The 27,522-nt window shown below is 37.1% G+C and overlaps 1 protein-coding gene across 4 annotated transcripts in view; it reads left to right on the top strand.

Annotated features, from left to right (window-relative positions):
* The window catches only part of SMURF2 (SMAD specific E3 ubiquitin protein ligase 2), a 120,522-nt gene that overhangs the window by 45,726 nt on the left and 47,274 nt on the right, over window positions 1–27,522 (top strand). For 2 of the 4 annotated variants that reach the window (XM_079906116.1, XM_079906117.1), the window contains exons 2-3: window positions 20,806–20,844; window positions 26,565–26,673. Coding sequence is in view for 1 of the 4 variants with exons in the window: in XM_079906117.1 (XP_079762243.1) it covers window positions 20,806–20,844; window positions 26,565–26,673 (148 nt within the window). In the remaining 3 variants the exon portion in view is untranslated. Of the gene's footprint in view, window positions 1–20,805; window positions 20,845–24,725; window positions 24,752–24,779; window positions 24,799–26,564; window positions 26,674–27,522 lie in introns of those variants that run through there. The other 2 variants (XM_079906118.1, XM_079906119.1) reach the window with 2 other exon arrangements.

The following is a 27,522-nucleotide window of genomic DNA, read 5'->3' as shown; positions in this document are numbered from 1 at the left end:
TTTTCTTTAGTGTTTGCCAGGGACTCCTTCAAGGAAGTTAATTTTGAGTTTCTGAGGCATTTAGATGTCTTGGTGTATCAGTTTAAGAAGGCAAACTATTGCCTTGGGGGCAAGCCCTTGCTGAAATCATAAGTTCCCCAAAGTGGCTGCTGCAGTTATAAACTATCCTTGGTGTAATTATGCCGTATTATTAGACATGTATATGAACTTGGACTTTAATGAATGTACATATACTTGATTCTTTGGATTGACAGTCCTACAACAAATACCAAGAAGGAGATTGTTTTACCATTTGGTAGACAAATGTATACAGAGTAACTAGGCAGTCGAGAGAGACCCAGTAGTCTAGTACATGCAGTCCTTGAATCTGGTCTAAACCATGAGTTTTCTGAGGAATCACTTTGACAGGACATAGGTGGACTAACAACAGAATATATATAGAATAGATCCCCTCTGTTTGTGTCACTCAAGAAAGAGACCAAACTTCTTCTACTCATGAGAAACCAGATGGCTCTGAGCCAGAATAAACAGAACCTTTGAGACAGGACCGAACAAACTCAGAGCTGAAATCAGCTGAGTCACCATCAGAAGGTGCCAAAAACGTGCTAAATTCAGGGCTCTGTAGGTTCTTAAGTGTCAGTGGTCTGTCAGCTTCACTGGGTGTTTCAATCATATGATCTCCGTGGGACCTCCAAACTGTTAAAGAAAGCACAACAACTATAAGAGACCAAAGATTGTGCACTAAGTGAAATAGCTTTATTGCCAAGCATGGAACCTGAGTCTATAAGTAGGTCCTGAGGGATGGCTTCAGGGCAGGAGAAATGGGGTAGGTCCTTTAAAGCCAAAAACCATGAATTATCTTTGTTTCACAGTAGAAGAGCCAGATCTTTGAGTGTTGTTGATTGGCTGGTGATATCTGGGTTTGTTGGTTGGTAAGCACTGGACTGGCTGGAGGTAGTCTGTAGCATACATATGGTATGGAATTATGATGTCTAACTGCCTCTATTTTCTATGTAGTATGTCCAAGTTAAGATTATATCACTCAGCTGCTACATTGGCACCAGTAGGGGAGGTGGCCAGGTTAAGGTTTACCATATTTAGTAGTTGTCTGGATATGAGGGTGTGGGTGTTAGGAGAGAGATCTGGGTATGGTATAGGCTTTGAAAGGTGGTCTAGTAGAGAAAAATGTCTGCTTTCATGGGTCTTAATCTGTTCTTAACTCATCTAATGGTGTTCTAATTATCTGTTGATGTTCAATAAACCACCCCAAAACTTAGTGGCTTGAAACAACAACATTTAGTTTGCTTGAGAATTTGTAATTTGTTCAGGACTTGGCAGGGTCAGCTTGTCTGTTCCACTCAGCATCAGCTGGGGTGTTTCAAGGGCTGGGACCTGCATTATCTGAAGGTTTATTCACTGATATTTCTGGCAGTTCAGCTCTCTGTCAGCTGGGATCTTAGCTGGGACTCTCAACTGAAATTCCCACCAGTGGCCTCTCTATGTGGCCTGGGTCAGTTCCAAGGTGAGTACCCAGAGAGAGCCAGATCACCTCCCAAGGCCCCACCTCCAGATACCATCGCATTGGAGATTAGGTTTCAACATACAAATTTTGGAGGGACACAAGCATTCAGTCTATAACATACCCATTTTTCAACTATATCAAAGTTTCATACCTAAAATAACATCTTAATTTCCATAAAAGAACACCTTACTAAAAATAAAACATCATTATCTAGGATTTTCCAAATGTGGAAGTAAAGGTTTATGAACCATAAATAATGAAACAGTATGGCTTTTCATTTTTTACAGATTTTATTATGGTGCCTGTCACATTTTAGTCACTGTAATAGATACTCTTGAGGATAATAGACCTAATAACCCTTTGAAACAAAAATCCTAAATATTCTGACCTTGCAGGATAAATGATCTGAATATTACACTATATGTAAAAGTGCTTATGCACCTGGATTTTTCCAGTGGCCCAGAGAGCTTTCAGAGAATGAGTTTCTCCAGCTTTGTCCAGGTATGGTAGATTATATGTGTAGGTTTCAGTGGAGAACGTGCTTTTTGGAATGACTTTTCATAGAAAAGAATTTGTACCTTAGCTGTAATCTAGAGGCTGTTTGTTTGTTTTTTGGTTGTTTGTTATTGAAGGGAATACAGGTATGTCTTTCATGTATAATTTAGTTATTCCTAAATGTTTTTCTTTTGTGTTTAAGTAAATCTAGATACAGATTTTGTCTATTTTGTAGGTATAATTTTTTTAAGTTTTTTTTTTTTATGTGGACCATTTTTAAAGTCTTTATTGAATCTGTTACAGTATTGCTTCTATTTTATATTTTGGGTTTTTGGCCGCGAGACATGTGGGATCTTAGCTCCCCAACCAGGGATCGAACCGCTCCCCGTGCGTTGGAAGGTGGAGTCTTAACTACTGGACCGCCAGGGAAGTTCCTGTAGATACGATTTTGTCTTTTTTTTTTTTTTTTTTCATGGCAAGATGAAATTGTTTTTAGGTAGGTTTCTAAAACAGATTCTTCTTTATTTAATTAGTAATTTGAATGAAAAAGCCTGTGTTCTCTAAAAAATCAAGGTGAATGTGTGAAATAAACTTTAGGTAAAAGTTCCGAAGTGTACTTGAAAAACATGGATATGTAAGGACCCTATGTTACTATTTTAATGTGTTTCTTAACCTAGAATCCTTTGGAAGAGGATGTGGATGAGCTTCTGAGTTTCCATAAACCCTTTAATGTATGTGTGTGTGTGTGTATGTGTGTGTGTGTGTGTGTGTGTGTGTGTGTGTGTGTGTGTGTGTAAGTACACGTTTTCATCAGATTTTCGAAGTGGCCCTTTACCACCACCATCGCATCCCCCTAAAAGTTAAGAACACTACTCTACAGCTGTGGTTTTCAAAGTGTGGTACGGAGACCAGCAGCAGCAACGTCACCTGGAAATTTAGTCCTGGGACCCCCAGGACTAAAGTCTAAAGACTCGCCAGAGAGGGGAGTCTATATATGTTGGCCCTAATCTATACTAAGCTACATGATCTACACTGATGTTAATTTGCTGACAGAATTGTAGAACAGAATACAAAATTCTGTTGAATACAAAATTCTGTAAGTATGTTCATATGTTCTTGTCTGCATGGCAGTTTTATTTAACACAAATACTGTTTTGTTGATATTTAAGATTGGAACTAATATTTGAAAACATTTTGATTTATAAAATGTTAATGAATTTTGGGTTTAACATATTTTTACTTTTGGTTAAGTGCCTTTTGCTTTGAGAGTGTTTTGGTTAGCGTTGTAGATTACCTTTATTCTAATGAAGCCAGTTTTGGTTGCAAGTAACAGGAAAACAACCCACTCAGACTAACTTAACCCAAAAGAGACATTACTGGGAGGATACAGTTTTCGCACCTGAGGGGAATGTGCAGCCTGGCTTTAAGTGAGACAGGATCCAGGAAATGGAAAGCCTCAGGAACTTAGACAGCTGTTCCCAGTGGCCCCCTCAGGCCATTTAGAACTCTTCTGTTTCTAAGTGGTATGCTTCCTTCTTTGTAGTGGCTCTGACTCCCAATGCTAGTTCCACAGGAGAGAGGATCCGACTGGGTGGATCGTTGCGAATATGGTGGCTGCTCATCATCCAGTTAGCTGTGATCAGGATCACACTTTTCTTCTATGGCTCATGCTGTAGCTATAGATTACATTTTATTGAGGTAATATAATTTAATAGCATTTTGATATCCTGTTAAGGTTAAAGTAGAACTACATGACTTGTATTTTGGTTAGTAGTGAGTAGTTTTCTTTTTCTCTCCAGTAACTTTTTCTAAAAAATAAGTCATCAAAAACTATTTAGTGAATATTGTAATTATATTGTAGATATAAGGTTGTTTAGTGGGACCATTCCATTATAATCTTGACTTATTTTTGCATGTGTTTGGATAGGCTGTGGAAACATGCCTTCAAATTATAATCAGACTGTGTACACATAAGACAGTATATGTTTAGCTTATGCTTTTTCCTTTTACATATTACAGATTTATAAAAATATATTGGTAGGTTTCAGATGCTTTATTTTACATACATACCTACTTGGTGTTTGAGGGGGCGTTTTGTGTAAACAGGTATCAGTTGATTTTTGGCACTTTCATTGTCAATTTTTCTTCTGCCAGTGTTGATAAGGATTTGGCATTATGCCTTTCATTTAAACTCTACATAGGAAGTTAAAATGATCATTTGAATAGAACTTGGACAGGATGATGTAAATGGCAGTATGCCATTACAGAAAGAATCTAGGAAATGCATTAGTCCTTTGCATTGGAAATTTTACTGGGGAATACTTAACAATCTTTGGGCTTGCTGTGGAATAAGAGGGAGGAGCAGTGGAAAAAGGAAGCCTTTTGTTTACTGTAAGACAATGCAGTGAATTAGAGAGAGTGGTGTTAGAACAGGAGTCTAAACATGACAAATCTAGGCAGATTCCATTGGAATGGCGAGTTATATTGTGGCTCAATCCTGAGCCCTCTTTTGGAGCTTCAGAATTTCTAAGATTTCAGTATTTTTAGTAGTTATTGAATGTGTATTCTGTGCATGGTTTTCTAAGCTGCAGGGATGCAATGGAGATCAAAAACAAGTTCTTAGCCTCATGGAGTTTAATGTTATGGTAGGGGAAGACCTTAGGAACTGAAGGGTTAGTTAGCTTAACTAACTTAATTTTTTATATTTGAAAAATGTGGGTCTTTATTGATGTTTAAATGTGATAATCCCAGGGCTCCTTGGAGAAATGACCAATTCTAGGGCTGGGGCAGGGAACATACAAGATGAGCCTAGAGCATTTTCTAGTGTCAGGAAGTACAGAAGTGTGCCCCTTCTCACCTCAGTGATGTGGGTATGTCAAAGGATCACAGGAACCAACTGAAAGAGCTCCTAATGGCTAAAGCTGGCACAATTTGAACAAGAAAATAAAGTAGTATTGTATTATAACCCAGCATATAAAATAAATATTTATGAGTCCATACTCATATATGATACATAAATGAATGGAGGAGGATAGATACATTTCCTATGCAGAATTACAAATAATTTATGTAGATATTCCACTGTTAAGGAGGGGGAGAATAACTCCCTGGTCCTTAAGTGTGGGCTGCACATAGTGATTTCCTCCAAAGAGTACAGTATGGAAAGGAGGATAAAAGAGTACCTTTACAGTGGAGAAACCTTACAAACATTACTTCAGCCAGGTCAAGGTTAATATCAACAGTGATAACTCATGCTGATAATATACACCCTTGATATGATGTTATGAGAATGAGACCTTTACCTTTGTGGTCTTCCTCCCAACAACCCTTAAACCCAGAATAATATGAGAAATCAGACAAATTCAGTAGAGGGGCATTCTACAAAATACCTGACCAGTATTCCTCAAAACTGTCAAGGTCATGAATAACAGTAACAAAGTCTGAGAAGCTATCACATCCAAGAGGAGCCTAAGGAGACATGATGACTAAATGAAATATGGTACCCTCAGTGGGATCTTGGAACAGATAAAAGACGTTATGTGAAAACTAAGGAAATCTGAATAAAATGTGAACTTACTTAATAATGTATCAATATTGGTTCATTAAATTGTGAGAAATATACTAATGTAAAATGTTAATAATAGGATAAATGGGTGTGGAATGTATAAGAATACTGGACTATCTTTATAATTTTTCTGTAAATCAGATTATTCTAAAATAAAAGTTTATTAAATTTAGTAATTCCCAGTCAACCTTGGAAATATTTCAAAAACATGAAGTTATAAAGAATTATTTTCTTATAATTAACAGTGCTTTTTATAGTTGCAGTCTTCTTTCTTATTTATGCTGGTGGCCTGTGTTTACAAACGGAGCCTATTTGGGAAACTAAATATCTTTGGCACTTTACTCTGTTAGAGTAGGTCATCAGGTACTTGAGTGACTACAGTTTTTAGAGCCTGGAACAATGCAGAAGACCTGGGAGCTTATCCTTATTTGCACTGTTCTAAAAATAGGTTAATAAATTTGGATAATACCATGTGACAGTATACCTTTTTATTGTGTATGAGAGACAAAGCTCAATGAGATCTGTTATTAGGAAAGGGCTCCAGTAGGTAGTTGGGCCCTCTGGTAAAACAGAGTGCTTACAAATAGTTGAGGAAGCCATCCTGACTTAAAAAGATTTTTTGAACAAAAGTTAGGCTAAAGGAATCAAGGAGTGAGTTTTGTTTTATTATTTACCTTTTAGTTTGCTCATCCTTATACCTTGTCAGTGGTTTTTGGAGGATTTTCATTGATTCAGCAAGTATTTGAGTGCATATGATATAATAAACTGTAGGAGAGAGAAAAATAAGCCAAACTTTGTCTTCAAGAAATTTACAGCTTAATGGGACATAAAGGGAAGGGTTAAACATCGTGTGGTATGTTTAATACAAGCAGAATGAGAAGGAACATACAAAACAACTAGAGCCAGTATTGGAAGTGCATAGGAAGGGAGAGATCAAAATCAGATTGTGAGAAAGAAGGAGAAATCAGAAAAGTTTTCACATGGAGTTGAAATTTGATGAATGGATAAGATTTTGAGGGTCAGTAGTTAGAATAAGGACTTCCCTGGCGTTCCAGTGGTTAAGACTCTGTGCTTCCAATGCAGGGGGCACGGGTTTGATCCCTGGTTGGGGAACTAAGATCCTACATGTCGCATGGTACACACACACACACACACACACACAAAAATTCCCAGTAGTTAGAATAATAGCACTTGGGATGGGGAGAGCATTTTGAATAAAGGCAAAGACAGAAAAGTCCTGGGCTTATTTCAGGGGACAAAGAGGATGATATTTTCAATGTAGGGGTTAATGAGAGAAAAAAGGGATCATGGCAGCCTCTGAGTGAGGAATCTATAGAAAAAGAAGATGGAACCTGGATTCAAAATAACCTAAGCTCATTTACTAGGTGACAGGTTAGAACGGGCCACAACTTTTGAGTTGTAGTTTCCCTTTCTGTGGATTTTATTTTATTATTGTTATTATTATTTTTTTGCTGTACGCGGGCCTCTCACTGTTGTGGCCTCTCCTGTTGCGGAGCATAGGCTCCGGACATGCAGGCTCAGCGGCCATGGCTCATGGGCCTAGCCGCTCCGCGGCATGTGGGATCCTCCTGGACCGGGGCACAAACCTGTGTCCCCTGCATTGACAGGCGGACCCTCAACCACTGCGCCACCAGGGAAGCCCCTTTCTGTGGATTTTAGAACATAACTTCCTAACTTGTAAGGGCCGAGCAAAAGACTCTGTGCACAAATTTTGGGGGCACATTATAAAATGCTTTAGATATATTATTTAAATGTGAATATTGTAAATGGAAATAGGCAGAGAGATATATGATACCTGATAGAATCTGGCAACTACTTTAGGTGTTCAGGGAGAGGGAGAGAGATAAGAAAGACATTTGCTTTCTGAATGATTGCAAGCATGTGGTGCAGTTCACAGAACTAGGGAGGTCAAAAGGAAAAAGAGCTGGTTCAGTAGGGAAGCTTATTAATTTAATTTTGAATAAAGATAATTTCAAGTGCTGGTAAGGTATCCAATTGGGTATGTGTGGTAGGCAGTTGAAATGTGGGCTTGGATTTTGAGAGAGGAGTGAGGCTAGACATACAGATTGAGACTCATCTATTTACCAAAAGCTTACTAGGTACATAAACTTTCTTATTGACTGAATATTTGTGTCTGTGTCCCCCCATATTTCATATGTTGAAACTCTGATCTGGGAATTCCCTGGTGGTGCAGTGGTTAGGACTCTGTGCTTCCACTGCTGGGGGGCACGGGTTTGATCCCTGGTTGGGGAACTAAGATCCTGCAAACCAAAAAAAAAAAAAAAAAAAAAAAAAAAAAGAAACCCTAATCCCCAGTGTGATGGTATAAGAAGGTGGGGCCTTTGGGAGGTAATTGTGTCATGAAGGTGGAGCCCTCATGATTGGGATTAGTGCCCTTCAAGAGAGATGATACTTCTTTTGGCAATGTGAGGATACAGCAAGAAGGTGGCTGCAAAACAAGAAGGGGATCCTCACCAGACATTGAATTTGCCTGTACCTTGATCTTGGACTTGCCAGCCTCAGAACTGTGAAAAATAAATGTTGTTTAAGCCACCCAGTCTATGGTATTTATTACAGCAGCCTGAACTAAGACAGGCTTCTCACCAGCTTGTGAGAAGATCCCTTTCTTGCTGTTTAAGGTGCTTGCAACCTGATGGATTAATTTTATTTGAAGTTTTAGAGTAGAAAGAATAATAGCTAATATTTATTGAGCACTTGCTGTATACCAGGTACTGTTCCAGGTGTTTTATGTGTTTCAATTTATTTAATCTTTAAAACAACACTATGAGGTGGCTCCTAGTATTCCTCATTGTAACAGATGAGATCTGAGGTAAAGAGGCATTAAGTAGTTGTTCAGGGTCACAAGTTAATAAGTGACAGCACCTGGTTCAAACACAGGCATTCTGACTCTAAGTGTTTAACTTTATATAGTGCTTATAGCTTAACACTATTGTATGCTGTTTCTGTGAATGTCTCTAGAAAAAGAGGGTAAAGGAGAGAAACCTGGGAGTGGCCAGAAAGTGATATAACTTTTCCCCTAGGTGTAGAATAGTGTTAAGGCTTCATTGCAACTATATTCTTGAATTTTATACTAAGGTTTCCTTCTCTTGGTGTTTTGATGAAGAAAGTAAATTATTGTATGATTTAGATATACTAAATAAATCTCTTGAGCAGCCACCAGTTAGGAAATGGGTCTGTTTGAATGAAGGTGTCCAGTGAGGAAGGGGCAGTGGCTGTCTCCAGTAGCACTAGCCTGATAATGTTCAGTCTGCAAACTGCATTGGAGGTCCTTAAGTCATAGTGAATTTACCATCCTTATGAATGAAGGGTAGTACTTTTATGTATTTTCATCCCCAAATTGGAGAAATGAATTCAAGGAAATTTTGATTTAAGATAGCAGAAATGCTTTTAGATAGTTTCTTAAAATAACAGCTTCTATAGTTTGCCTGCTACTTGCCAAGTACCTAGACTACATGCTTTACATTTATTTCATGCTGAATATGTTGCTTGGCTTTAGCAGAACCTTTTTTTTTTTTTAAAAAAACGTGTGAACTTATGCCAGAACTTGATTATTATGTTTATAAGAGAAGCTTTATTTTAAAATTACCTCTGATCACTATAAGGTAAATATTTACAGTTGTGGCTAGAAGAAATAATATCTGCCCTTATTATGTCAAAGTAGATCATTGTTTTTGTGTTGAAAAAGTTTGCACTTAATTTTTTTAAAACTTATTTGTACACCCTAATCCTGTTTCAGTTTTATTCAGTTAAAAAGTATACTTGTTTGGGAAAATGTTTTGAGTAAAATCTTCATATGTTTGAAAATATTTTTAAAAAGTAGTTACACGCATATATATGGAATCTAAAAAAAAAAAATGGTTCTGATGAACCTAGGGGCAGGACAGGAATAAAGATGCAGACGTAGAGAATGGACCTGAGGACATGGGGAGGGGGAAGGGTAAGCTGGGACAAAGTAAGAGAGTGGCATGGACATGTATACACTACCAAATGTAAAATAGCTAGTGGGAAGCAGCTGCATCGCATAGGGAGATCAGCTCGGTGCTTTGTGACCACCTAGAGAGGTGGGATAGGGAGGGTGGGAGGGAGACGCAAGAGGGAGGGGATATGGGGATATATATACACATATAGCTGATTCACTTTGTTATACAGCAGAAACTAACACAACATTGTAAAGCAATTATACTCCAATAAAGATGTTAAAAAAAGTAGTTACATTTCATGAAATGTAAATTTTCATGAAGTATTTGGTTAGAATCAAAGTTTGTCTGGGTTTGCCCTTTTTTTGAAAGTGGATATATATGAATATGTATATATTTTTTATGGATATTACATGAGTTGGCTGCATGCTCACCTGCCATAATAAATAAAAACTTGCAAGGTGAAAAAAAAAGTAGTTACTTAAAAGTTGTTTGATATGAGTGAACTGGGTCATTTTCAATTGGTTAACTTGAGAAACGGTTTTGCCTTTGATGAAATATTTAAATGGTGACTTTTTTTTTGGTAAGAGTATTTACCTCATTTTGGTAGAACCTGTATCTTTTAATACATCATCTGTATACTAATTATTAATAAATTAACTACCTACCAGATACTAAATACATGAAGCTAAACTTAGAGGCCAATTTGTTTTGTAACGTGCATGAAACGGATTGCCTAAAATTCCTTGATTAAATGGCACTGTAACAAGATATTTAGTTAAAAGCAGGTTTAATATGATTGTAGAGGTAAACTATAATCTATTGAAAGAGAGAAATTGCTCATCTTTTGGAGGAGGTCCTTGTGCACCCTGGGTTTCTATTAGCTGTTTTTGTGAACCTGTTTCACCAGTAATTGCTTTAGCGTGTTAAGTTCCTTTAAAAAGGAGAAGCTAACCTGACAGACTATGTTCAATTCTATATATGGTGGTTAAGAGTTTGGATTCTGTGATTAGACTATTTGAATTGGTATCTCCACTTTAGCACTTACAGCGTAATCTTTGGCAAGTCTTTTATGCCTGAACCTCAATTACTTTATCTCTAAAATGTAGGTAGGGACTTCCCTGGTGGTTCAGTGGTAAAGACTCCTCACTTCCACTGCAGGGGGCACGGGTTCAATCCCTGGTTGGGGAACTAAGATCCCACATGCTGCGTGGCCAAAAAAAAAAAATATAAAATGTAGGTAATGCTACTACTTAACTTCACAGAGTGGTTGGTATACACTTGCACATAGTAAATATTCAATAAATGTTATCCAGTCTTTTTATATTCCTTACTAAAATTCCTTTTTATTTAATGTACTATTTAATAAATGGACTTTTACTCTTAACAGCATATTAAGAAATATTTTCTTACCAATAAATATTTACATAATTTTAATGGCTGTGTAATATTTGTGCATGCTATTTGTCATCCTTAACTATTTCGTTATGGTATAAATAAGGTTGTATCTGATATTTCTGCTAAGTACAGCATTTTGTAGTAATGCTTTTTTGGGATAATAACGCTCTTGAATATGAATCTTTGTGTAGCGCTCCTGTTTCAAGCAACAATAACTGAAACATATATAAGAACTATATTGTGTACACATTGTCAATAGAACTTAAATTTTGTGTTTAGGAGTTGAGGTAGAGGTTGTTTCTTGGAACAGAAAGATCTAAATTGTTGTCATGTGCCCGTGATCAGGAAGGGTGTATATTGTAGACATTTTTAAAGCACTAGGCCATCCTGTTGGAATTTGTTTAGGAATGCTGTCCTCAACTTCAGTTTTATTTTACAATGGTAATATAAGTTCAGAGAAAATACAGAGTAATCTACTCTGTTGAAAAAGAGTCTGTACAACTTGCAGGAACAGTACTATATTATAAAATCTGTTTTTGTGGGGTGAAGGAAAATGGGATATCTGAGTGGTTTTTTTCTTTCTCTCAAGCAGCCTCATTCCGATCAGCAGTGTAATTAGAATGCAACTCCAATCTGGAGGAGGAAAGGAAATTTTTGGCAAGAAGATACTGAGCAGTTGGGAGTTTTATTCAGATTTAGCATAGGCAGCCATTCATTATGAGTACAACTCAGTAAGAGCAGCAATAGCATTCTATTTTTGCAGCTGGGATTTATACTCTGATATTATTAGATGGTGTGTTGCATATAGATAGCTCTTTTCCAACCAGAAAAAGAAATTATCAGCTTAAAAGAAATGATAATATTTATTGCATCTGCACTTCTGCAAATAGTTTCTTCCAATCACTGCCTCAAATAAAATAGACTAAAGGAGATTTTTATGAAATTTAAAAATATTTCTTGAGAAAACAACAAAAATGGCATGATATTATACCTGACCTGCAAGCTCTGAGGGCAAAGGACTGTGTCTTATTTATCTTTGTATCTGCAGAATCTATCATTGCACTTGGCACAAAGTGGGTGTTCAGGAAATGTTAATGAAAGAGTGAATGAAGGAGTGCTCCCTTCTCATTAAGCATCTCAAGGTGGTCACATCTGGGGACTTCCCTGGTGGGTGCAGTGGTTAAGAATCTGTCTGCCAGTGCAGAGGTCACAGGTTTGAGCCCTGGTGTGGGAGGATCCCACATGCAGCGGAGCAGCTAAGCCCGTGCACCACAACTACTGAGCCTACGCTTTAGAGCCCATGAGCCACAACTGCTGAAGCCTGCGAGCCACAACTACTGAAGCCTGCGCACCTAGAGCCCGTGCCGTGCAACAAGAGAAGCCACCGCAATGAGAAGCCCACGCACCGCAATGAAGAGTGGTCCCTGCTCGCCGCAACTAGAGAAAGCCTGTGTGCAGGATTGAAGACCCAGCACAGCCAAGAATGAATGAATGAATGAATGAATAAATAAATTTATTTTAAAAAAGATGGTCACATAAATAAGTAAACAAATTTAATTATTAAAAAAAAAAAAAAAGATGGTCACATCTCCTTGTGTGTGAAATAGAGAGGAAGTTACCAGTATTCCAGCAAGGCTGATCTTGCCTTATTTTGATTATCTCCTCTATCTATTTCAAACCCATCTATCTGCTGAAGAGTAGAATAGCTAGAACAGGTTTTAGGTTTTGGGAGTGTACACATAAGAATGAGAAATGCTTTGAAGGAATTTGAGAAGGGTAGTAACATGATCAAATTAGTCTAGTAAAATTAATCCAGTGCGGATCTACAGGCTGTGTGAGACATGGTCCCTAATGGAATTTGAAGTAATGGTACTGTGCTGGTATAATGCCACATTTGTAGTTATCAGTGATGATAAATATCTGGAGTCCAGTATAATGTTTTGTTTTAGTACAGAAATTAGTGGAAGTTGATTGAATTATATTCTTAAGAATTCTGCACCTTTCTTTATAAATTATTTCAATAGAAAACTTACTAAACATTCAAAACTTTGAAATATTGATAGCTGTCTAGGAGAAAGTCTACACTCCGTAGCCTTTGTTCTGGCCCCACCCCCCTTACAGGGTTTCTCTCCTGCTAGTCCCTTCCAGTAATTTAGTGTTTCTCAACATTATTTTTTACCTCTCTCCTGTAATAATCATTTAGAAAACAAAAATGAAAGTTCTTCTGCACCGCTACCCTTCCCAAGTGCCACGATTCCCAATCTTCGCTCCACTTTCTATAGTTTCTGTTACAAAAAATGATTTACAAATATAAATTTGTGCAAATATAAATGTAAAATTATACTACAAATATAAAAATCACATTATAATATTATACATACATTCCTCAGGAGATTCTCATATATACCTCCTTAGCTGAGAATTTTGTTATGGTAACAAATAGGAGTTTGTCCTAGTGAAATTCATTAATTCATTGAGCATTTACTGAGCTCTTATAATTGGTACCAAGGACAGAAAGAGCAGTGGGCTGTGGTTCTAGTACCCAGAGTACATTCCCAAGAAAAAGAACAGTAAAGGCTCCAAGGGGTAAAAATTTATTTATATAAACAAATTACCAAAATCTGAAATGGTGCTTGACAATTTCCTTTTAAAATTTACAAGTGCAAGTTTTTGCTTCTATGGTATAAATAATTAAAAGACTGTCTGGAGCTTTTGAGATATAGTGTTAAAGTTAGCAGTCTGACCAATCTTGATATTTCTTTGTTTTAAATTAGTCTTGTTTCTCTGTGTTATCTTCCTTAGTCTCAGGGTTGCTAAAATTTCTCTTTATAAACTTTGAACCCAACTTTAAAGTTCATTCTTCTCTCGATTTTTTCAATTACCCTTTAAAACTTAGTCATATATTAGCAACAGCTTATTTGTGATTAAAAGAAAATTTGTCAAACATGACCTGATGAGTATGTTTTAAATAGAGGGAAATGATAACAATGAGATTTCATTAAGTAAAAATTATGATTACTTGCAGATTGGTAATCTGTCACATAGTATAAAAAAATCGCCCTTTCAATGAAATTATTTTAGATTATTTTGGAGTTTGTTTTATTTATTTAGCATTTTACCATCAAACGCCTGGCACAGTGTTTGCTTGGTGCGGGAGATATAAAGAAATGATGCAGACATGATTTATGCTGGATAGAGTTTACCACGTTTGTAGTTATAAGCAACATTCTAAACTTAAACACTTATAATAAAGTGTAACTAGTGCCGGTGATAAGTATGGGCTTCTGTGAAAATACAAGTGGGCAGAAGGTTCAGAGAAACACGTTCTAAAAAGCTTCCTTCCCTTTTGAGACCTAAAAGATGAGTAGGTGAAGAAGCCTGGGAAAAATATTTCAGGCGGAGGGAATGGCACGTGAAGGCTGTGGGTGAGAAATGGAATGTATTTGAGAAAGTGAAGGTTTAGTGTGGCTGGATCTTGGACTTGGATTCTTGGAGGGGAGGGGTGGTGATGGAAGATGAGGTCAGAGAGGTAAACAGGAGCCAGGGCCTGATGGGTTTGTAAACCAAATAGGTTTTGGGCAAGACCTTGGCAATGTTCTGAGAATGGAGGTCAGTAGAGGAGACGAGAGACAAGTTTACTGAGAAAGTGGTAGGTTGGGTATGTGATCCAGAGCACAGGTGGAAAGATTGTTTTGAGGAATGTTTTAAGCATGTTTTGGAATGTTATTAGGAGGTGAAATGGATGGAAGGAATTAAATTATATTTTTAGAAAGATCACTTTAGGGGCTTCCCTGGTGGCACAGTGGTTGAGAGTCCGCCTGCCAATGCAGGGGATGTGGGTTCGTGCCCCACATGCCGCGGAGCGGCTGGGCCCGTGAGCCATGGCCACTGAGGTTGTGTGTCCGGAGCCTGTGCTCCGCAACGGGAGAGGCCACAGCAGTGAGAGGCCCGCGTACCACAAAAAAAGAAAGATCACTTTAGGTCCAGTGTGGAGAGCTGATTGGAGGCAGTTGAGCCTTAAGGCAGGGGACTGATGGGGAGGCTGTTGTAATGATCTAAACAGTAGTTGATGGTGGCCTGGACTAGGGTGATGGCACTGGTAATAGGTAGAAGTGGACAGACAAGAATATTTCAGAGGCAGAGTTGATTAGAATTGGTAATTGCCAGGAGGTGGGGAGGGGGAGGAGTAGTGAAGGTTGCTATGGAAGTTTCTGACTAGGGCAATGGAGTGGAAGGCAAGGATATTTATTGAAAGTAAACTGGAGAAGGAGTTTGAGGGAAGTGGCTGGTGGGGGGGGATGGTGATTTTAATTTGAGGGCATATTTAGTGTGCCTGTGTGGACCTGGAGTTCAACAAAGAGCTAATAGTTGGGTTTATAGATTGAGGTTTCATCAAAATGGTAAAGACCAGGGAGAATATATGGAAAAGAGGCTCTTCAAATTTATTTTTCAAGACGGGAGGAAGAGCTTTGTCAAACTGTTAAACTATGAACTTTCTCCCCAGAAAAGTACACGTGCATATAACAGTTTTTGTTTTTATTTTGTTTTTCTTTCCCACTATGGTTTATTATAGGATATTGAATATAGTCCCCTGTGCTATACAGTAGGACCTTGTTTATCTGTTTTATATATAGTAGTTTGTATCTGCTAATCCCAAACTCCTAATTTATCCCTCCCCACCGCCTTTCCCTTTTGGTAACCATAAGTTTGTTTTCTATGTCTGTGAGTCTGTTTCTATTTTATAAGTAAGTTCATTTGTATTATATTTTATTTTTTAAAAAATATTTCTTTATTTGGTTATGCTAGGTCTTAGTTGCAGCAGGCTCCTTAGTTGCGGCTCTCTGGCTCCTTAGTTGTGGCTTGCGAACTCTTAATTGCGGCATGCATGTGGGATCTAGTTCCTTGACCAGGGATCGAAACCAGGCCCCCTGCGTTGGCAGTGCAGAGTCTTAACCACTGCGCCACCAACGAGGTCCCTGTATCATATTTTAGATTCCACATATAAGTGATAGCATATGGTATTTGTCTTTCTGCTTTACTTCACTTAGTATGATAATCTCTAGGTCCATCCATGTAGTTGCAAATGGCCTTGTTTCATTCTTTTTTATGGCCGAGTAGTATTCCAGAGTGTGTGTGTGAGTGTGTGTATCACATCTTTTTTCTTTCTTTTTTAAATTAATTTATTTTTTATTAAAAGAATTTATTTTTTAAATTTCTTATTTATTTTTATACAGCAGGTTCTTATTAGTTATCCATTTTGTACATATTAGTGTATATATGTCAATCCCGATCTCCCAATTCATCCCATCACCACCCCACCCCCACCCCCCTGCCACTTTCCTCCCTTGGTGTCCATATGTTTGTTCTCTACATCTGTGTCTCTATTTCTGCCCTGAAAACTGGTTCATCTGTACCATTTTTCTAGCTTCCACATATATGCATTAATATACGATATTTGTTTTTCTCTTTCTGACTTACTTCACTCTGTATAACAGTCTCTAGATCCATCCACGTCTCTACAAATGACCCAATTTCGTTCCTTTTTATGGCTGAGTAATATTCCATTATATATATGTACCACATCTTCTTTATCCTCATCTGTCAATGGGCATTTAGGTTGCTTCCATGACCTGGCTATTGTAAATAGTGCTGCAGTGAACATTGGGGTGCATGTGTCTTTTTGAATTATGGTTTTCTCTGGGTATATGCCCAGTAGTGGGATTGCTGGGTCATATGGTAATTGTATTTTTAGTTTTTTAAAGGAACATCCATACTGTTCTCCATAGTGGCTGTATCAATTTACATTCCCAGCAAGAGTGCAAGAGGGTTTCCTTTTCTCCACACCCTCTCCAGCATTTGTTGTTTGTAGATTTTCTGATGATGCCCATTCTAACTGGTGTGTGATACCTCATTGTAGTTTGTTTTTTTTTTTTTTTTGCGGTACGCGGGCCTCTCACTGTTGTGGCCTCTCCCATTGCGGAGCATAGGCTCCGGACGCGCAGGCTCAGCAGCCATGGCTTGCAGGCCCAGCCACTCCGCGGCATGTGGGATCTTCCCGGACCGGGGCACGAACCCGTGTCCCCTGCATCGGCAGGCGAACTCTCAACCACTGCGCCACCAGGGAAGCCCTCTGCCCATTTTTCGATTGGGTTGTTTAATTTTTTGTTATTGAGTTGTATGAGCTCTTTGTATATTTTGAAAATTAAGCCCTTGTCAATTGCATTGTTAGCAAATATTTTCTCCTATTCCGTAGATTGTCTTTTTGTTTTGTTTATGATTTCCTTTGCTGTGTAAAAGCTTATAAACTTGATTAGGTCCCATTTGTTTATTTTTGCTTTTATTTCTGTTGTCTTGGAGACTGACCTAAGAAAACATTGGTATGATTTATGTCAGAGAATGCTTTGCCTGTGTTCTCTTCTAGGAGTTTTATGGTGTTGTGTCTTATATTTAAATCTTTAAACCATTTTAAGTTTATTTTTGTGTATGGTGTGAGGGAGTGTTCTAACTTCATTGATTTATATTTGGCTGTCCAGTTTTCCTAACACTGCTTGCTGGTGTTTTCTCCATTGTATATTCTTGCCTTCTTTGTTGACGAGTAATTGAACATAGGTTTGTGGGTTTATTTCTGGGCTCTCTATTCTGTTCCATTGATCCATATGTCTGTTTTTGGGGCAATACTGCACTGTTTTGATTACTATAGCTTTGTAGTATTGTCTGAAGTCTGGGAGCGTTATGCCTTAGGATTGCTTTGGCAATTCTGGGTCTTTTACGGTTCTATATAAATTTTAGGATTATTTGTTCTAGTTCTGTGAAAAATGTTATGGGTAATTTGATAAGGATCACATTAAATCGTAGATTGCCTTGAGTAGTATGGCCATTTTAACAGTGTTAGTTCTTCCAATCTAAGACCATGGGATATCTTTCCATTTCTTTGAATCATCTTCAATTTCCTTTTGTCAATGTTTTGTAGTTCTCAGCATGTAAGTCTTTCACCTCCTTGGTCAGGTTTATTACTAAGGTGTTTTTTTTTTTGATGCAATTTTAAAGGGAATTTTTTTTTTTACTTGCCTTTTCCGATATTTCTTTGTTAGTATAAAGAAATGCAACAGATTTCTGTATGTTAATCTTGCATCCTGCTACCTTGCTGAGTTAGTTTATCAGTTCTAGTGGTTTTTGTGTGAGTCTTTAGAGTTTTCTGTATCTAGTATCATGTCATCTGTACCAATGCTCTGTTGAATAGAAGTGGTGAGAGTGGGCATCCTTGTCTTGTTCCAGATTTTAGCAGGAAGTCTTTCAGCTTTTCACCATTGAGTATTATGTTGGCTGTGGTTTTGTCATAAATAGCTTTTATGATGTTGAGATATGTTCCCTCAGTAGTTTTTATCATGAATGGATGTTGAATTTTATCAAATGTTTTTTCTGCACCTATTGAGATGATCATGTGGTTTTTTTTGTCTTTTGCTGATGTAGTGTATCACATTGATTGATTTTCATATGTTGAACCATCCTTGTGATCCTGGGATGAATCCAACTTGATCATGTGGTTTCAGTTTGCTAATATTTTGTTGAGCATATTAACAGTTTACATATAATTCTGAGGTTTACAGGATGGATATCTGTGCTCCTCGGTTTATAGAGTAAAAGAGGACCTAAAGTAAAGCCCTGAAGAACCTCAAGTTTCATGGGTGGAACAAAGGAAAAAGATCTGGCATAAAAGACTTTGAATGAATTTTATGCTTGGTGTAAAACCAGGTGAATGTGGTGTTAAACAGAAACCAAAAGAAGAGAGGGGTTTTAGAAGAGGGAGTAGTCAGTAGTGGCAAATACCCCTCAGGGGTCAAGTGCGATAAAGAATGAAAAGTGTCCATTGGGTGGATTTATTAATTAGGTCCCCAGGGCTTTGGAGAAGCAGTATAGGGGCAATGGTGAGAGTGGAAGCCAAATTGCAGTGGATTGAGGCATTAGTGGATATAAAGAAGTGAAGTCACAAAGTGTAGACAGTGTTTTAAAGTAGTTTAGTTATGAAGGAAAAGAGGTAGGATGGTGGCTGGAGTGGGGAGGCATGGGCAAGACTTGAATATGTTTAAATACTGATGAGGCAATCGGTAGAGGAAGTGGAGGGAAAGTTCTTGAGAAAGTGATGGGTTGGGTATGAGATCCAGAGTACAGGCAGAAGGATGGTGTTAGGAGAGTAGACATTGTAAGTGGAAGGAAGAAAAAAAGAATGAGTGTTGAAACAGTACGTTTGTAGGTTTAGTGACAAGAAGTTGGAGGACTTCCCATATATTTTCTATTTCTCTTAAGTAGGGTGTGCATTTATTTTACATCTTGAATCTTAGGATGGTGGTTAAAAATTATGAATGCCTCGTCAATACTGGAGATTATAATTTGGATTTATGTATGTGTTGTATATGTATTGATCCTGAGTATTCTGTTCAGTTTATATGATGATAATAAAAATTTATAGAGGAGTTATTCTTTTTTTTTTTTCTTAAAACGTTTAATCAGATCCAATTCCAGGTTCTATATGACAACAACACCCACCCTCTTGGTTTTCTCTCGCTCTTTTTTTTTTGGGCCACACTGCGCGGCATGCAGGATCTTAGTTCCCCAACCAGGGATTGACCCTGTGTCCCCTGCAGTGGAAGCACAAAGTCTTAACTACTGGACCGCCAGGGAAGCCCCTAGGGAAGAGTTCTTCTAAATCAAGTTTCTGATTTGGTACTCCGAGTTATGGCCTTAGCTTTCATGATTGAGTTCTTATGTTTTTAAACTATGACAGGGCCTAAGAGACTCTGACTAGTAAATCAGTATCTTGTGCTTACTTAATAATTTTATTCATTTACTGATGGCATCTGTGTTCAAAATTATTTTTATTTGAACTTTTCAAGTGATTAATTATATTTAGACTTGTTCCCAAGGTTTATGTTAAATGAATTTTTATACACTAAACTTGCAATAAGTGTGACTAATTGAACAGACCATTTAAACTGTGAGTAGAAGTGGGTAGAAGTTAACCCAACATTACTTTCATAGATATTTTATAAATTAAAATATGAATATATGGAAATTGGTGGTTTCCCTTCACTTGTAACAAGTTTGGATTAAAGAAGTTAATGACTGTATAAACAGTGATTTTTAAATTGACATGCAATTCACATACTGTAAAATTCATCCCTCTAAAGCATGCAATTCAATGGTTTTAATATATTCACAAGGTTGGGCAGCCATCACTGTGTAAGTGATAATTTAATGCAAGGTAATCCAGAGAATGTGGATTTGGGATAGCTATCTCAATATATTAACTTAATTTTTGGAAGGTATAGTAGATCTCTCTTGTCATTGAGCCGATGTTTCTGTGGAGTTTAGATGGAGAGTAACAGAATGTCATTTTTTAAAAAAAAGTCACCAGTATCAATTAAGCTTTGTTTTCTTGTGATCCTCTTCAGTATAAAATTATTTTACCCTTAAAATATATATATATATATATATATATATATATATATATATATATATATAAAACCCCCAATTTACATATTTCCTCCTTAGAACTATATTTTTCCCTTGCCACTAAGCCACTCTGAGACTAGATCTTGATGGAAGACAGGAAGTGGTTCTTTATTAGAATACCAGATTTAAAAACTTTCTTGCCCTCAGCTGTTACTGGTGATCATTGCTGAAGTTGCCACCACTGGTTCAACTGTCTTTTGCTAGTCTTTAATCAAAGATTGTGATCATATTTCATACCTTGCTATAGTTAGTGTTTAATTATTATTCACTGGTATTTTCAGTGTTTCGAAATGAAACTTTGACAATGCAGTCTCACCATTTTAATTCTTCCCATGTATTTTTTGTTTCCTTTACAGTACTCTGTGCAAAAAACTTGGTGAAAAAGGATTTTTTCCGTAAGTAAATTAACTTTAAATCTTGTATGTTGTGTGTAGATTCTTTGGAAAGCATTTTCAGAATTCTCTGGTTTAGGGATTTCTCTATTCAGAAATATACTCAGTGTTGTTTTATGAATTCTTTGATTCAGAGGCTTTTGGCATCACATGTTTTAAAGACGATTTTGTGCTCCTTAGCCCCTTTCCCTTTATCCACCCCCCCCATATTTGTGTGAAACGTGTGTGTATATGCAGATGAATGTAATGTATATTGAAGGTGTGCATACTACTAGATTTCTAGAAAAGGTTTGAGATTATTTCGTAAGCACTTTTTCCCCTAACATTTTATAGGAAATTTTACCCATGCATTCAGGAGTCATTAGAAGGAAGAGAAGTCATTTAGCCTGCTTGGAATTTCCAGAGTATAGGAAAGAAATCTCTGCCACATTTGATCGTAGAATCTCTTATGTCTCAGACTCCAAAACAGACATTTAGTTCACATATTTGCAGTCTCTTTGCCAATCTGTTGTGAAAATTTTTGTGGCTTTATTTAGGATTAAGTTTTGCGAGGGAAGATTGGGAAGTACCACTCACGTGTGTGTGTTTACCCTATAATATTATACTTCACATTCGCTTTAAATTATTATGTAAAAATGATATAATTTTTGGACTTCCCTGGTGGCTCAGTGGTTAAGAATCTGCTTGCCAATGTGGGGGTCTTGGGTTTGATCCCTGGCCTGGGAAGATCCCACATGCAGTGGAGCAACTAAGCCCATGTGCCACAACTACTGAGCCTGTGCTCTAGAGCCCCTACAAGCCACAACTACTGAGCCAGCGCGCCACAGCTACTGAAGCCCATGCACCTAGAGTCCATGCTCCGCAACAAGAGAAGCCATCACAATGAGAAGCTGGTGCACCGCAACAAAGAGTAGACCCTGGGCTTCCCTGGTGGTGCAGTGGTTGAGAGTCCGCCTGCCGATGCAGGGGGTGCGGGTTCATGCCCCGGTCCGGGAAGATCCCACATGCCGCAGAGTGGCTGGGCCCGTGAGCCATGGCCGCTGAGCCTGCGTGTCTGGAGCCTGTGCTCCGCAACGGGAGAGGCCACAACAGTGAGAGGCCCGCGTACCGCAAAAAAAAAAAAAAAAAAAAAAAGACAAAGAGTAGACCCTGCTCGCCACAACTAGAGAAAGCCCGCGTGCAGCAACGAAGACCCAAAACAGCCATAAATAAATAAATAAATATATTAAAAAAGATATGATTTTCAGTAAAACAAAAAAGTCCAAGCCAGCAAAATTTTTTTTGAATTTTATTTTTTTATTCAGCAGGTTCTTATTAGTTATCTGTTTTATACATATTAGTGTATATATGTCAATCCCAGTCTCCCAGTTCATCACACCACCACCACCCCGCCCCGCCAGTTTCCCCCCTTGGTGTCCATACGTTTTAAGCCAGCAAAATTTGATAAGTAAAAATATTTGAAGTTAGAAATAGAGAAGTTCATTAGATTTTTAGATTCAGGTCCTATCAGCCAGCAAAAACTGGCTATGTATGCTGTCTAATTTAATATCTGACTTAGTTAATTTTCAAGTGTTTGATTAAAAGAATAATAAGCTCTTGATATATTTTTAAATCATACTTAATTCATTCCACTTGAAATTTTATTACTTAGTCTTCCTAGAGTAGAACCTGAATTAAAGTTTATAAAATAGCATAAACTATGTAATTGAAAAATTATGCTTATATGGGAAAGCAATTAAATAGGATAATCTGGGACATAATTAAGCAGTTTTCAGTTTATGTACCATGTGCCTTCTACCCCAAAGCATGTCGCAGGAGGAGAGGCCAGTGTGACCTCTCTCCTTGCTGCCACCAATTAATGTTATCTTCACAGGCTGCTGCTGAACTACCCACCTCATCCCTGTTGCTAATAACCTAATAGCCAATGTGTACTCCTTTTACCCTCCTTAAGGTTGATCCAAGGTAGGATTTATCCTAGTGGGACTGCAAAGTGGCCAATGGGATTGGATAGGCAGGTGACAAGAAGAGGGAGGGAAGTGAGTAGTGCACACTCTTAGAGCTTCTATACTCCCCAAGACAACTGGTCTGGTTTGAAAGACAAACTCTTCAGTTTTGTCTCCTAGCCTTCCTTCCCAAATTCTTTTCCTTCCCCTAGAGTCCCAAGACACACCTTCTCCAATAAAATATCAGATATCCTTGTCTCAGTTTTCCTAGGAAATCTAGAGGAATCTTACTCTAATTCTCTGTAAGCCCCTGAGAGCCGATTATTATCAGTTATATGATCTTTATCTGTCCTTAAGTTGTACGTGAAAGAAAGAAGGAAATCTTCCCCTTTTTTATTGTTGTAAGCAGTAAAAATTGATAAAAATTCTTGAGTTGTGAGCTTGCTTCAGGGATAAGAAAACTAGGGGAAATTGTGTGATTATCTTTAAAACTCAGAATGGAAAAAGCACTTGATGACCCTGGAAAGGAAAACAGGAAAGCCAATCCTGAGGCTTTCAGAAGGGACTCAGCCAAGGATGGAATATCCCGCAGGTTCACAGTGGCGGAGGTCCTCCTGCTGTGATAGATTTATATTTATTTTTGATCTGTTTATAAGTTGAGGGTTGCCCACATTAATTTCAGAGAAAGAGTTAAATAATAGTTCCTAAATCTCTTAATCAAATTTGAGTGAGAGTGTGCCTTTATTGATCAGAATGCAGTTATTGATACTGTAATATAGTTGTTTTTGCTTGTAAATCAGTTTAAATCATGTTGAATGGGAAATGTAAATTTTAATATGAAGCATGACTATAGGCTGAGTATATATATGTGTATATATAAATATATTTAACTATAGAAAAAAATGCAGTGCCATGTGTTGTCTTTTGGAATTTGTATACTTTGAGATAATACTATTTATTCCAGGGTATCTACCTTTGCTGAGAAAAGTTTTGCTAACGCATTTTTTGGAACTATTTTCAAACTTACTGGCTTTTAAAAATAAAAGTACAGTACATCCCCCTTCCCCCAAAATTTTGGCAGGAAGAATTTCAGACACATAGCAACATATAAGGAATTTTACAGTGAATACCCATCATCTAGATTCTGCCATTAACTTTATCACCTATCTATCCATTTATCCATTATCTGTGTTTTTAAAAGAATGTTTTTATTAGTATCAAATTCTTTCCATTTTTTATGCAACGTTTAAGTAAAAACTTTGTGTGTAAGGTACTTTGTTAAGGTTTGTATAGGGGCCAAATTGAAGTCAGTGAGCTGCAACATGGTTGGTTGAATGTATTTTTTCTTCCCCAATCAAAAATAAAGCTTTATTTTCTCTGGTAAGTAACTCTTAAGTTGAAATTTTTGTTTCATTATTTGCAGCTCATTAAGTGCGTTAGTGTAGTGAGGAAGTTCCTGAGCTTTAGCTATTTTATATGACTCAGAAATGATGGGGAGAAATTTTAAAAAATACTTTAGCCACTTCATATTTACCGCTAGAGGTCTCACTAACTTCTGAAAACTTGATATCTTTGACTACACTGGAAGAACTTGGCTCTCAAGTTAAATTCTTGCAGAATAATATAATCAGGTAAGTTGAAACCTAGGTATTTTTTTGTTAGGGAATAGAGCTTGTATTTTGTATTATTTAACAGAAGGGAAACATAGGAGGATGGGACTTAGACTTTCATACTTAAATAAGGATCTGGAAGCCACACCTAGTGACTTCTGTGTGGAAAATGTTGTTTTTCTCAGTCCTAATTCTTTAACTAGTTAAGCACCATCTAAAGGGAATGCTAGAAATGTGATTTTTGTTTGTTTTTGCTTGCAGACATACATTTATCTGTTTATTTGTTTAGATGGTAGAATCAAAAGAACAAGATAAAATGGATTCCTCCCAGGAGAAAAATACTTAATGTTATTGAAGGTAGAGGGGAAAGTATTCTTCCATTAGACACATCTACAAATGGTTAGGTATTATTGAAATACTAATATGAATAGTGCTAAACTTAGTTAAACAATATAGTTAAATAGATTGCTATGCTAACTTGCCAGGTTTTTTCTTAAATACTTAATACTCTTAAATATTAGTCTTTTCTTACTTATTTGAAGTTGACAGATCACAGAATCATAGAAGTGGGAAACTGGCTAGGTGATTTTTGTCTGGCCTTAAATCTTGGCAGATTAGTATCTTGACTTAAAAAAAATTAGCATAGATATATCAAGGTACAAAATTTCTGCGATTATCAACACTTACCAACATTTCATTTTAGTGTCTTCAGCTGTCCCTAGGAAATTTACAGTATCTCAGTATCTCTCACATCTAAACTGTTGTTGTGGTCTCCAATATTTTATTTAGTTCCACCTTCATCCCCTGACTTTTAAAATTCTACTCATCCTACCGTTCTTCATCCTACTGTATGAAGCTTAACAACAGCTTCTCTGTACCTTTAATCTTTCCTTCTCTGAATACCACTAGTAGACAAATATGACAGTGTATTTACAGCCATGCTCAAGCGTCTAAAGTGGCTCTCTGTTCTCTACCTCAGTCATTCCAAGCCTTTATTTTCTGACTTTTAAGCCTCTCTTACTGGATCCGTCTTATCTCTCCAACAGTATTTACTTTTACACCTTAGCACAAATGCTTTGATTAAACCCCTCAAAGTCCTTCAAATATTGTTATACCCTCCTTGGAACGCCTCCTGTTTGTCCTTTAAAGCCCAGATGAGTCCCATCCCCTCAGAAAGGCGGGGGGGGGGGGGGGAGCGGGGGAGAAGAAAGCCTTTTTCTATTGTTCACACTCAACTTGTTCTGCTTTTCTGAGCTCTTGTACTCACTGTTGAACTACATAGTAAATGAGAGGTGTGATACAGCATAGTGGTTAAGTGCATGAAATCAAGAACCAGATTGTGTGTGCATGGGTTTAGAATCTAAACTTTAGACCCTGCCTCTGCCACTTACTACTGGGTGACCTCAGGCTAGTTAATTAACCCCTTTCTGCCTTCAGTTTCCTCATCACTAAAATGGAATAGTAGTATTTACCCCATGGGGTAATTTTGAAGATTAAGAGATCTAACATATGTAAAGCATTTAGAATAGTGCCTGACATAGTATTATAAGTGCTTTCTTTATAATCAGTATGGTCAAAAACTTGTTTATTCTCAGGAGTTTTTTTTGGTTTTTTGTTTTTAGTGTATGGTGTTTTAATTTTCCCAATTAGATAGTATTCTCTTTTAAGGCAGGATATTAAATTTTTTGTTTCAGTTTCTCATCACTCATGATAGTTAATCATTAAAACTTTTTGGCTAATTTGATATCTCTGTAGCCTGTGTTACTGTGTGAAAACTTTAATAAGCTCTTTCCTTTAAATGAGCTACTAAGGGAGACCGTGGGAAATCTCTAAGAGAGCCAGGGATGTTTTAAGCATTCACCTTTCTGGGGTTAAAGGGCTGGTAAAGATCTATGATAACTTACACATTATAAAGTAATCTCTAGACTTTGGTAGTTTAAGCTGAGCGTGTTTTGAGATAGGAGCAAGAAAAAATGTAGTTTTTGATATTTAATGTAGAGTTAACTTTAATCTTAGTTTTAAAATTGACCACTTTTCATTTATAGCTTATCGTTAAACTTTTTATGAAGACTGGAATAATCTTTTGTAGCAAATATTAATCTTTATTTAATTAATCTTCCATGTCAAAATATTCTTTAATTAAAAAGAACCCTCCCTTTTTTCCCCACAGGGCTTCCTGATCCATTTGCTAAGGTGGTGGTTGATGGATCTGGGCAGTGCCATTCTACAGATACTGTGAAGAATACACTTGATCCAAAATGGAATCAGCATTATGACCTGTAGGTTTAAACGATTTATTTGAAATGAAACATGGAATCACTGTTATTTGATATAGTCTTTGAAAAGAATCACTGAATATGATCTGAGTTTGATCTGTGGTGTAATTTGGTCCTCACAGAGGGATGCAAAACCTAGTGTGAAAGTACTTTGGCTTATTGATAGCTGGTTTTGGAAGGTGAGCTATGCTTAATAAGCCCATGAAGAACAAAATGGATACACGGTATAGAGCAACCCCCCCACACACCTTTTTTTCAATCAAATAAAGGTATTAATTCACTTTAGGTCAGTTATAAGTATAAATCAGAAATCATAATTGGAGTACACTCATAGGCATTCTTTTTGTTTCTTATATGGATGGTTTCTTCTAAATTTTATTTTAATCATAGTAGCATATGTACTGTTTTTAAAAAAGCAGATGATACTGTAGGTCTTTTAATGGGAAAATGCAGTTAACTGTCCCATTCTTATTCCTGATTCCAATTCTCAGGGTAACTGTTTTCAATACCTTCGGCTGTTTGTTCTAGAATTTTCTTCTGCTTCTAGATATCGTGCTTATTTATAGCATTTAATATAAATATATATTTATTTCGTGTTAGGTATTATTTTTACATTTTCTACCATAGAAAATGATTTAGCTTTTACAGCTGCTATCTCTCATCCCATTCCTACAACATCCACATGACCCTTTCCTTCTCCCAGTCCTCCTGTATAGTTATTTGAACCTTTTCGGCTACATCATTGTTCTGTGTTTATGCTATTATGATCATGTAAATATTCATAACTGAGTCACGTGGTGTGCAGTGATTACATTTTCTTTCTTGACAACTTCTGTTTTTATGAAGTTAATA

Source organism: Stenella coeruleoalba (assembly GCF_951394435.1).
Source record: "Stenella coeruleoalba genome assembly, chromosome: 19".
In the NCBI taxonomy this organism is placed as follows: domain Eukaryota; kingdom Metazoa; phylum Chordata; class Mammalia; order Artiodactyla; family Delphinidae; genus Stenella; species Stenella coeruleoalba.
Note: the sequence above shows the minus strand (reverse complement) of the source record. Positions and strands in the feature narration are given on the sequence as shown.